The sequence below is a fragment of the Ursus arctos genome, chromosome X (genome assembly GCF_023065955.2).
Source record: "Ursus arctos isolate Adak ecotype North America chromosome X, UrsArc2.0, whole genome shotgun sequence".
Taxonomy (NCBI): Eukaryota; Metazoa; Chordata; class Mammalia; order Carnivora; family Ursidae; genus Ursus; species Ursus arctos.
The window spans coordinates 43,787,008-43,800,410 of NC_079873.1; the positions used below are offsets into that span (position 1 = coordinate 43,787,008).

The 13,403-nt window shown below is 40.7% G+C and overlaps 1 protein-coding gene across 1 annotated transcript; it reads right to left on the reverse strand.

Moving 5' to 3' along the window:
- Positions 1–4,984: 4,984 nt before the first annotated feature.
- Positions 4,985–12,969, reverse strand: LOC125281192 (P antigen family member 3-like). Its single transcript, XM_048213312.2, has 5 exons — positions 12,905–12,969; positions 9,846–9,928; positions 9,296–9,404; positions 7,078–7,203; positions 4,985–5,088 (listed from the first exon to the last, which is right to left on the reverse strand). The coding sequence occupies exons 2-5, from the start codon at positions 9,918–9,920 to the stop codon at positions 5,066–5,068; spliced, it is 333 nt and encodes a 110-aa protein (XP_048069269.1). The 5' UTR covers positions 9,921–9,928; positions 12,905–12,969; the 3' UTR covers positions 4,985–5,065.
- Positions 12,970–13,403: the final 434 nt, after the last annotated feature.

The following is a 13,403-nucleotide window of genomic DNA, read 5'->3' on the forward strand; positions in this document are numbered from 1 at the left end:
GGAATGAAACTGGACCATTTTCTTTCACCATACACAAAACCAAATTCCAAATAGACTAAAGACATAAATGTGAGACACGAAGCTATTAAAATCCTAGAGGAGAATATAGGCAGTAACCTGTTTGACATCAGCCACAGCAACTTTTTCTAGGTATGTCTCCCAAAGCAATGGAAACAAAAGCAGAAATAGAGTACTGGGACTTCATCCAAATCAAAAGCTCCTCCACAGCAAAGGAAGTAATCAAGAAAACTAAAATGCAACCTACAGATAGGGAAAAGATATTTGCAAATGACATATCTGATAAAGGGTTAGTATCCAATATACATAAAGAACTTCTCAAACTCAACACCCAAAGAACAAATAATCCAGTGAAGAAATGGGCAGCAGACATGAACAGACATTTCTCCAAAGAAGCCATACAAATGGCCAACAGACACATGCAAAAATGCTCAACATCACTCGGTATCAGGGAAATACAATTCAAAACCACGATGAGATACCACCTCACACCAGGCAGAATGGCTAAATTTGATAAGTCAGGAAGCGAAAGATGTTGGGGGGGATGAGGAGAAGGCGGAACCCTCTGATACTGCCGGTGGGAATGCAAGCTGCTACAGCCCCTCTGGAAAAAGTATGGAGGTTCCTCACAAACTTCAATATAGATCTACCCTACGATCCAGCAATTGCTCTACTAGGTATTTACCCAAAGGATACGAACATAGTGATCTGAAGGGGCACCTGCACCACAATGTTTATAGGAGGAAAGTCCACAGTAGCCAATATACTGAGAGAGCCCAGATGTCCTCCAATGGATGAGTGGATAAAGAAGTGTGGTATATACATATACAATGGAATATTACTCCGCCACCAAAAAATGACTTCTTACCATCTGCCACACCATGGATGGAACTAGAGGGTATTATGCTAAACAAAATAAGGCAATCAGGGAAAGACAACTATCATACGATTTCACTCATATGTGGAAATTGAGAAACAAAACAGAGGATCAAAGGGGAAGGCAGGGTCAAACAAAATCAGATGGAATCAGAGAGGGGGACAAACCATAAAAGACTCTTAACTATAGGAAACAAACTGTGGATTGCTGGAGTGGATGTGGGGGGGCAGGGGGGGTATCTGGGCGAGGGGCACTAAGGAGGACACTTGATGTAAAGAACACTGGGTGTTTTATGCAACTGATGAATCACTAAATTCTACCTCTGAACGTAATAATACGCTACATGGTAACTGATTGAAATTAAATGAAACAATCCTAGAAGTCCTCGCCACAGCAATCAGATAACAAGAAGAAACGAGGGCATCCACATCGGCAAGGAAGAAGTCCAACGTTCCCTATTCGCAGACGGCATGATACTCTATGTGGAAAACCCAAAAGACTCCACCAAAATATTGCTAGGACTCTAACACGCATTCAATAAAGTCACAGGAGACAAACTCAAGGTACAGAACTCTGTTTTCTTTCTCTACCCCAATAATGAAGCAACAGAAATTAAGGAATCAATCCCATTTACAAGTGCATCAAAACCCATATGATACCTAGTTATAAACCTTGCCAGGGAGGTGAAACACCTGTACCCTGAAAACTATAAAACACTGGTGAAAAAATTGAAGACGACACAAAGAAATGGAAAACTATGCCATGCTCATGGATTAGAAGCACAAATATTGTTAAAATGTCTGCACTACCCAAAGCTATCTACACGTTTAACACAGTCCCTATCAAAATACCACCAGCATTTTTCACAGACCTAGAACAATCAATCCTAAAATTTGTATGGAACCACCAAAGACCCAGAATAGCCAAAGCAACCTTGAATAAGAAAAGCAAAGCTCGAGGCATCACAATTCTGGACGTCATGTTATATGACAATGGTGTAGTGAACAGAACGAGACGGCACAGCCACAAAAATAGCCACATCGATCAATGGAACAAACAGAAAACCAAGAAAGGAACCCACACCTATATGGTCAACTCATGTTGGGCAAAGCAGGGGAAAAGACCATCTCTCTAAGAAAGTGTGTTGGGAAAACTGGACAGCAACATCAAAAGAATGATATTGGACCACTTTCTTACACCATACACAAAAATAAATCAAAATGGATCGAAGACCTAATGTGAGACCTGAAGCCATCAAAATCCTAGAGTAGAGCACAACCTCTTTGGCAGCAGCTGTAGCAAATTCCTCCTAGATATGTCTCCTGAGGGAAGGAAACAGAAGCAAAAATAAACTATTGGGACTTCATCAAAATAACAAGCTTCTGCTCAGCAAAGGAAACAACAAAACTAAAAGGCAACCTGGAGAATGGGAGAAGATATTTGCAAATGACACATTTGATAAACGGTTAGTATCCAAAACATATAAAGTATTTATAAACCTCAACACCCGCACAACGAAGAATCCAACTAAAATATAGGCAGAAGATATGAATAGACATTTATCCAAAGCAGACATCCAGATGGCCAGCAGACACATGAAAATATGCTCAACATCACTGATCATCAGCGACAAACAAATCAAAACTACACGAGGGGGCGCCTGGGTGGTTCAGTCCTTAAGCGTCTGCCTTTGGCTCAGGGCGTGATTCTGGAGTCCTGGGATGGAGCCCCATTCAGGCTCCTAGGGGGGCAGGGAGCCTGCTTCTTCCTCTCCCACTCCCCTGCTTGTGTTCTGTCTCTCATTGGCTGTTTCTCTCTCTCTGTCAAATAAATAAATAAAATTTAAAAAAAACTACAATGAGATATCAACTCATACGTATTAGAATGGCTAACGTCCCTGCCTTTAAACACTTAAAAAAAAAAAAAAGATCTTATTTACTTATTTGTCAGAGAGTGAGCACAAACGGGAAGTGGCAGGCAGAGGGAGAAGCAGGCTCCCCGCTGAACAGGAGCCCTATGCTGAGCAAGGAGCCTGATGGGGGACTCTTTCCCAGGACCCTGGGATCAAGACCTGAGCCAAAGGCAGAGGCTTCACCGACTCAACCGCCCAGGCATCCTGCCTTTAAAAGCTTTTCAAGAAAGTCTAGAAGTTCTGCAAGAGATTTGTGTGTGGGTTTTTGCCATGGGGCTTGTGACATGAGTTCTCTATCTTTCTCTCTGGAAGCTGTTCCAAATTGCTTTAGCGTTAGAGTTATATTTTTCTATAGCACAGTAAACTAAGTGTGCTATTACATTAAAAATCGAAAAGTTTATATTACCTGTCCCCCATACTTATAAAGAATTGAAATCTTTATTTCTATATTAATGATTTCATCTGCAAAACCATGTGACCTCTGTGTGCCACATGTTGGGAATCCTTTCCTTCAAAAGGAGGATAAAACCCCTCATGTCAAAATACAAACAAACAACTCCTCACCTCCAACAATAAAAAGAAATTACTACGAATTTTTATGTAAACATCAGGTTACCAGCATAGCCATCATGTACACTGTCAGTTTTCCTGGCCAACATTTTCAGGAGTACTTACTTTGAGAAAGAGCAAGGCCTTCTAACTTGGAACTAAATCCCCAAATCTACTGCTTATTAGAGTCAGATGTAAGTTTTGGGTACACTGTGACCCACCTTTCTGTGAGGATTAGATGAGGTTATAAATGTATGGAACCCAGGAGAGAGAAGTGGCTGCCATATAGTACACACCCTATAAATCAGAGTTTTAATTCTAACCCTTGTTATTAAAAAAGCTCAAAAAATGGACCTATTGTCGTAAGCGTAGCCAAGTCGTGCTTGGTCAGCTATTTGCAATCATACAGCACAGATCAAAATGACGTAGTTAACAGAGCTGTGACCTTAGCTTTCTGCCTATAAGATTCGTAAGCGCATACAAACTGGAGCAGGTAGCTTTGGAGTGACAGCGTCATTAGAGGTGTCTTGCAGAGAAGATGGGCACCTCACAAATTTGAAAGGATGGGACCCTGGAGGTGCCCCTTCAGTCACCTGCCATTTAGGAAGGGTCCAATTGCAAAACAGAGATGCAATCCAGACACAGCGGAGCACGGGCGAGTCTAGTCCTACGTTACTCACAGCCTTTCAGAGTCTTCAGTTCCAGAGAATAGAAAAACACCAACTCATTTTATGAAGCTAGTATCAGCTTGAGAGCAAAATCCAAGCCACTATATAGAAGTGTGTGCTAATGACACTCACGAGGATAGTCATAAAACTTCTAAACAAATTATTAAGATGTAAGTTATTCAGAAACATAATACATCGTGACTGTTCCCTCCCAGTAATGTATGGTTGGTTTAAACATAGGACAATATGTATGTCATTCACCACATTAACAGATTAATGAAGGTAAGAATCCTAAATGTTTGGTGTTTGGTGGAAGTCAACATATGTTCAATACAAATATTCGTAGTAAACGAGAATAAGAATAGAACTTCCTTTACATTACAGTAAATAGAGTAAAATGTGGAAGTTTTTCTAATTTATCAGGAATAACATTGTGACCAGTTCTTTTCAACACTGTACTGGGTGGGTCTGTCCAATGTTGTAAAATGAGAGAAAAAAGAAAAGGAAAACGTTTAAAATGGCAGAAACAAACTGTCAGTGTTCAAAGATGACATAATTGTGCATGCTTGAAACTCAAAATGGATGCTGATGTACACTGATTAAATCATACATAGCATATATCTGAGTGTATCAGCTCAATCAGAATATAACATTTCAAAAAACTGACATAATTTTTGATAGCATCTACTACTTAGAAGAAGTTTTTCTTTAAAGATGTATTTATAAATTTGAGAGAGAGAGAGGGAGGGAAGAAGGGAGGAAGGGAACAGAGGCAGAGGGACAGAATCTTTCAAGCTGACTCCCCACGGGGCACAGAGCCCAACTCGGGGTCCACCCCATGCCCAAGGAATTATGACCTGAGCTGAAACCAAGAGTCAGCTGCTTAAGTGACTGAGCCACCCAGGCGCCCCCTACTTAGAATAAGTTTAACACAAGATTTCAAAAGATTCTTTGGAGGAAGTCTGTAAAACTTTATTGAGAGAATTTCAACAGTGAAGTACCCCACATAAGAGTAGTCTGCATGTTTCAGCTTGTCCTTGTTTAAATCTGGGGCTGTCCTTCACCTGTAAGATAAGGACGTTAACAGTGGGAAACATTACTCAGCAGAATTGTATTTCGAGTAAACTAATGGTACAGGAAGGACACTATACTTTTCATTGTATAAGACAGAATTCCAAGCATATATTTTACCAGTATGTTTTGAACACACCACACTTTCCACTGGTACAACAAAACACGAAGACAGTTGAGGTTCCTAACACACAAAACCAAAGGAGCCTATTAAAGGTAGTTTCAAATGGAAAGCAAAAACCAAACGTAGTTTTACAAAAACTACACACAACACGCAAAGAACTGAAAAACAAATTTAGGTGTAAGTATCCTTCTTGAACTTGAAATAATATTCTCAATATATGATGCTGAAGTAATAATGCCAAGCTGGTTACTGTTTAAGTGATGTTAGCAGAGAAACTACTAAGTACCACATGTAATTTATTCTTTGTTATGCTTAAGTGGAAAACTGTTTTTGTCAGCTAGTTGATCCCTTATGCCGTTGATCAAGTAGGGTAACCGTTTGCCGTGCCGGTGTGTGCCCTAACGGTGTTCCAGTTTGTCGAATAGATTATATGGTCACGTACTTCACACCTGTCAGAATGGGTAAAACTAACAACCCAGGAAACAAGAGATGTAGGCGAGGATGTGGAGAAAGGGGAACCCTCTTACACTCTTGGTGGGAATGCAAACTGGTACAGTCCCTGTGGAAAACCGTATGGAGGATCCTAAAACAGTTAAAAAGAGAACTAACCACCTTGTGAACCCAGCAGTTACAAGAGGAGGTTTTTACCCAAGGGACACAAAACTACAGAGTCAAAGAGCTACAAGCATAATCAACAATAGCCAAAGTATGGAAAGGGCCCAAACGTCCATCGACTGATGAATGGATAAAGAAGAGGTGGTATACGGTGGAATATGACTGAGGCATCAGAATGATGAAATCTTGCCATTTGCAATGATGTGGATGGACCTAGAGTGTATTATGCTAACAGAAATAAGGCAGTCAGAGAAAAACACATAACATGATTTCACTCATATGCGGAATTTAAGAAAAGAAACAGATGAATGAAATGGGACAGGGAAAAAAAAAGAGGGAAGCAAACCATGAGACTCTTAACTACAGAGAACAACCTGAGTGTTGATGGAGGAAGATGGGTCGGGAATGGGCTAAATGGGTGACGGGTATTAAGGAGGCACTTGTTGTGATGAGCACTGGGCGTTAGATGTAACTGATGAATCACTAAATTCTACTCCGGAAACCAATATTACACTACGTGTTAACTAACTAGAATTTAAATAAACATTTGGGAAAAAAAAATAATAACAGCAGGATTAGGTATCCAGGTCTCCATAGAGAAGCCCAAAGAGCAACCATTGTGTTTTGTTGTTTTCAGCGGCAGTCAAATCTCAATTCACATGTTAAAATTTGACCAAAGATGTTGTCTGATATAAAAAAAGAAAACTCGTGCAAAATGGAACATCTTTGTATTCTATGTACGGTAGCCAACAGAACCACAGAACACACAAATCAGCATTAAAAATGAGCGTAATATATCTGAATTGAAATCCATATATATATGAGTAAACATGGGTTCCGAAGTTAAGGGATTCTCCGAGAATCACACAAGTTATGTTAGAGCTGGTAGTAGAACCTACTTCAGTGCCTCAGCATAATATTTAATCCAAATGAATTTTGTGTTTGATAAAAGCAGAACCTACAAAAGTATCTCAATATTATCAGGTCTCTGCCAGATTATTTATACTCAAAAAAAGGAACTGTTTTCATATTTTATGATTTAATAAGGCTTTGACCCACTTTGTTTCTATGTCCACTAGTGTGTAAGTCAGGCCGTCAGGATGTTCGGGTTTGAACTACTGGGGACAGTGTCTTCATATGTAAACTCTGTTTTGAATGTATCCTGAAAGTTATATCTACTTAAATAAAGATATTATATTCAGGAAAAGACCCTCATACTTTGCACTGTGAATGGATAACATACCTGCTTCCGGCATTTTAATGGGCTCTAAGAAGGGCAGGCTTGTCCCCTTGACCTCAGGGTCATCTTCAGTTATATCCCCAGCCTTTGCCTGAGGCAGCTCCTGGAGATCAGCCTCCAGGTCCGGTCCTTGAAACACAAACGTAATCAAAATTTAAGCAGTGAATATGAAATACAAATAAATAAGAGCCTATAGGCTAGTGTGATAAAAAAAAAAAAAAAAGATGTGATGGAAACATGCATTGCCCATTCTTGTTTCCCCGTAGTACGATATGCTTTATTTCAAGTGACATTCTAAAGATAAAGCCCACTGCACTTTATTTCCTTTATATTACCGTAGTGTTCTAAGAAGAGAGAGCATCAGCTATCTAAGAAAACAAGTCTACACCATGCGTAAGAGTTTATTTAAAAGGAGAATATAGTTTTCTGAAGGATTAGCTGAGTGTGTGTGTGGGCATGTCACAAATCCTACACTAGTGACACCCATTCCGTATTAGGGCAACCCGCAAGTTATTTTGTCAAATCTTACTAGTTCGATTTAAGTGCAAAGTCCCTGTAGGGAACTTAGGATAAAGGAGTCATATATGGAGCAAAGTTCCGAAACCAACAGCAAAACATTAGTGATTAACAGTCCAACTACTGTCTTACAGTGAGAATACAGGAAGTGAAGTGGAAAGAAATTAATGGACTTTGTTGTCAGGAAGAGGTTTGTGGAACCCTCTTCTTTTTTAAAAAGATTTTATTTATTTATTTGAGAGAGAGACAGAGATAGTGACAGCTCAAGCAGGGAGGAGAGGGAGAAGCAGGCTCCCCACTGGGCAGGGAGCCCAAAGTGGGAATCAATCCCAGGACCCTGGGATATTTGATCTGAGCCGAAGGCTGACCATTAACCAACTGAGCCACCCAGGCGCCCCTTGTGGAACCCTCTTAACTGCAAATTTCTAACATAACCCATGGCCTGAATGGTGTCAATAATTCACTACACGTACTTGGTGAAAAGGCTATATTTGGAAGACACTCCTTTCTTGTTTCATGATCATTTTAAGATACTTTGGATTCTCCTACCCATAAGGGTATCTAAACACCTTTTAAAGCCGCTTAAAAATCATACTACTATAGTGACCCTAAGGCCACTTTCCTGAATTACCCAGCTCTTACGAAATGTACCATATCAAACGAATAATCTGACAGAGGCTCTCATTCATTGAGCTCTTTCCTGGAGTCTCTCTCCTGCTCCCCTGAACTGGATTGATTCCTGTACCAGTAGTAAGCTACTTTACAGTACGGACACCTCTGAGTAGTAAGCATTCTATACAAAACCATGCACTTGTTTGTACAACACAGACGGTAGGAAGAACACAAACCTCTTTAAAAATTCTTATTTTAGGTAATCTCTACACTCAGTATGGGCCTTGAACTGTCGACCCCGAGGTCAAGAGTCACACGCTCTAGGTTCCAGCCAGGTTCCCCATGAACACAAACCTTGTAACAAAAACTGAATTACCTCTCCATGTGTCAAGCGGTCTTTGGCAAGCCACAATCCCTGAGCCTTAGTTTTCTCATTTATAAAATGGGGCTTCCATCCCAATGCAACCCGGCTTTATTCCACATGTCATCGGATATGCTGACCTGGCACTCTGCCTATGCTGCTGAAAACTGCTTAAGCTTTGGATGAAATGAGTGAAAAGGCCACACAGAAATGTTCTAAGAAGAACAAATTAAACCAGTGAAACGATGTATAGTTTTGTAGTTAGTGAAACATTTTCCTCTAATTTAGGAAAGACTGCATTTTCAAGCACACCAATTCATTCTTGAGGAAACAGGGGAGATTCATTACAGCAAAGGACTACATGAAGCTGCACACGACACTCTCTTCACATTTTCAGCCCATTTTCCGGAAATGACTGAGATTCTCTTCTCATGTGTTCTTTCCTGTTCTTTTTTTTTTTTTTATCAGACTTTCCACTGTTTTTATTTTAATATCTTATGTTTTAGAGACTTATTTTCTATTGTCCCAATTCTTCTTATTTCCATGGTATCATAGGTAATACATTTATTTTTTTATAATAATATTTTTTATTATATTATGTTAGTCACCATACAGTACATCCCTGGTTTTTGATGTAGAGTTCGATGCTTTACTCCTGTTCTGGGACGTCATAACACATGATGCACACACACCCCCTGCCCCCGCAGACATTCTGCGACCCTTTCCCTTCACCTTGAGCCACAGGTGCTCCTTCAACTTCCTTCCCTTGATCAGGTATAATGTCCTGACTCGCAGGTGGTACCTCCTTCTGTTTTGGGTGCTCATCACTGGGCTGCTGCTCCTAGGGGTGTGTGTGTATGTGCACAGATAAAAACGTGTTTCGTTAATACATGCTAACAGAATAAATATACATTACACATTTTGCTATCAAATAATGAATAAGCACAAAGAGACTCCCACGTCATGATTCTATGGACTTGTTCTGAAAAGTTACTCTCCCACAGAGCGGCTACTCTAACAAGAGGTAGCCACAAGCACTTTGGAGTCTACTGTAAAGGATGCTGGGATGGGCATGCACATTTGGTCGTTAATAACCGTGACAAAGAAGCCATAGGGTGTATTTCCACAGGCAACAGAAACATGGATTCCTTCTGGTTCAATGTTTCCTTCCCTCTAGCAGCAGAGAAGCTTTTATCACTGCATCTGTATGTTTGCAGCTCCTCAAAATTTTCAGAGCAATAAATGTATGGCACTCAAAAACATCGGATCTGGAAGTACTCACGGCCACGTGCTGGTTAGACCCTCGATCATCCTTTCTTTGACTGGACTTGGATCTTGATCTGACTCGGCCACTCATAGTTCACCCTGAAAGGAGAATATTGGTATTTGGAAAACGTACTCTAAAGGAGAGGTATACCTCTTCCAAGGCCAAAAAGGTTTCATTTTTTTTTTTACCTTGAAAATACTTTGAAAGCCAACCTAGTTCATGGAATTGTCTCAAGACCATGAGATTGACACATGGCAGACAGCATTATTGCCATTTTGGAGAAAACCTGTATACAGAATTTAGCTGACTTTCTCAAGAACACAAACCTATATTTTGATATTAACTTCCATTGTTTTGTCTCATGGTCTTGAGACAATTCCATGAACTAATCATCATGAATGCTATTTGGAAATCATAAAGAATTCTACAAGTTCAAGCGCTGGGAAATATTAATACATCTGGGGCTGTAGGAAGTTCTGTTCATCTTAATAAACTTACAGAGATGTGCACTTTGAAGGTAGACCTCCAAACCTCCTTCTTTCCTGGAAAAATAACCCAGGGTAATTGCCCAAATAACTGCAAATCTGAAGCATCAGCTTTCTACAGTCAGCACATTTTTGTAGTACAATGAGAAGCTCATAGTCTGAGAAATTGTTGAATGACCCCCTCTTTCCGTTTTCTATATCTCCCACCTACTCCAATTCTCATTAGAATGAGAGCCTCTTCTTATAAGGTAGTCAAGAAGGAAATGTTAATTTATCTAAGGCCTATCAACTTCCATATGCCCCCAATGAAATCTCTTCTTCCCCCAACCCCACCAACTTGCAAAACCTACTCCTTTTCCCGTGTACAATGCACCTGACCACATTTCTATAATCCCCAGAAATTGTGTTTGAAGGATAAAGAATAACTAGTATTTTCTAGTTTCTAATTTCTGGACCAAGAAATTAGAAAGAAGACCAGAATGATACCAAACCACATGATAAGGGTCTTATCATACAGGCAAGTGGATTATCATTGAAGGTTTTTTAAAGGAGGGATATAATTTTTTTAAGTGATGTTTTAGCAAGATGAATCTAGATTTGGTAAGCAGAATGTATTGAAAGGAGTCAAGTAACAGAAATCTCCCAGATGAAAGTCTATTGACGTGGTTCAGGCAAGTGGAGGTGAGGTCGTGAGAGCAGTAAGAATAGAACAGAAATAGGAAAGTCAGAAATAGAATACAGTTGTGAAGAAAATGAAAATATGGTATAGGGCACGGTGAGTTTAAGATGACAGTAGGATCCAAACAGAAATGTCAGGCGTATACAACTGAAAGTGCAAGACTGGGAAGCAGAAGAATGGCTTGAAACAATTATTTTGGGGAGAATATTCCATCGATGTTGTCACAGGTTTTGTGTAATTGCCTTTGCCAAAAGAGTGTAATGAGTTTATTTAACAATATACTTAACGATTTAATATATCAGAAATATCTTTTCAGCATGTAAACAATATTAAAAATTTCTGAGATGCTTTACACTCTTTTTCCCATGCTCTTCAAAATGTTTTTTTCCACAATCTTCAAAATCCAGTCTGGATTTTGCACTTACAGAACATCTATCTCAGTTTGGGCTAGCCATATCACAAGTACTCAGTGGCTACTCACCTATGGGTAGGGACTACAGTACTGTACAGTGCAACTCTAGATAATACCTTCCCACTTCTCATAGCTTAGCATCCATAGCAGAAAGCTGTAGGGTAAGGAAAAACTGATTGCCAAGACAGAAAATGTGAGAAGGTGTATAAAAGTAGGTTTGCCTATGTACATATATGTGTGTTGGTATTTATGTGTACTTGTAATGACATTTATTGAATTTTTATTATATGCCGGGCAATGAATTAAGCATTTTACATATATTAGTATGTTAACACAGCTGAAACTACTCTGTGGAGTAAGTACTATGACTATTATTCCCATTTTATGAATTAAAAAATAGTCTTCCTAAGATTAAGTAACATTTTCCAAAACGACACAGTACATAAGTAACTCTGAAAAAGTTATTTCATCCCAGAATCTTTGTACTTAAGGTATATTAAGATTTGTGGGATTTATTTTATTGACTTTCTTTTCTGGCAAAATGCTAAAGGCCGGAGCTATTATTATCTAATAACACATTGTGAGCAATTTTTCATATTACAAAATAATATTCAAAATTATGACTGTAATGATGGTGCACAAAATATCACATGAATAAATAATTTATTTAATCATTTAAAAAAAAAGAAAGCCAACCTAGTATGAGGAAAGCGTACACGCTGCGGTCACACCAAATACACGGGATGCAAGATCGTTTCCATCAGCCAGGCTGGCCGTGAAATCACCTTACGGACAGGCTAAAACACGAGGCTTAGTCTCACAGCTAGATTGCCCAGTACAAAGGCGTTTGAGAAAATAGTGGGGGACATTGAAACCTGAGTCACTGCTGCTTTGGTCACTTTCCCATTTACTCATTTTACCGCCTTAAATAAGGTTTTGTTGGAACACAGAGAAAGAAACAATCTTTCGCATTCGGCCTGTGGCTGTGTTCGCACTACGAGGGTTCCGGTGTCTAGCGGCGCAACACACCCACGGGCCGCCTCCTACCCTGATACTCTGCAAAGTGCACTACAAATCTCGGGAGACCCAGTTACAAGCCCCCAGCATTCCCCACTTCCTGGCCTTTCCCATACCGCCTGGTCTGCTCCCTGCCCAGGGTCCCACTGAGATTCCTGGCCTCTGTGTTCTGCCGGCAGTTGCAGGTGCTTCCATTACTCAGATAGCTCAACTAAGCAGGGAACAGGACCCCCACCCCCGGGGCCAGGCCTCGCCCCGTCGACATCTCCCCTCCAAGCCCACTATCCTCACTTGCTCCGGCCCCAACACGAAGATGAGCAAAATGGCGGCCGCAAAGCCTGTGAGGAGAAGGGCGCTAGCTCTTCCGAACATCCACCTAGGATGCCAGAGATCTACTGTCCCCACCTGCCCGACGCCCACTGACTCCGCCTCCATTCTAGCTCACACTCAGTCTCCTGAAAGGACTGATCTGGGGACCTACCAGTTGAATTCAGGTAGCGAGAAAGCTCAGGGCAGAGAGAACACGACCGCCTCAATCGATCTCAGCTCCGCTCACAGAACACGGGCGGCAATGCGCATGCCCAGCAACAGTCGCTCAGGGCAATGAGCATGCGCACTGTTCTCTCACAGCAATGAGCACGCGCAGAGAGTTGGGCGCGTGCAGGGTGGGTTGAGGTTTTCCCGCCTGTGCTGCTTCAGAGAATGGCAACCACGGGGTCTGCCCAGGAGAAGAACAGAGGCTTCAACAGTTTGTTTTTCAAAACACCAGTCTCTCCTATGCATCCAGATACTTTGAGGACAGACAGCCCCACTTTACCCTTAGTGCATAAGGTGTCTCAAAAAAAAAAAAAAAGCGCCGAGACAGAAATAGATGTGAAGCATTTTAATCCGAGTTTCATACGTGCTTTGATTTGCCATTTCCTCCTTTGCTTTTGGATGTTGTGTCACACTTGAATGAATGGGCTCACCTCTGTATGATA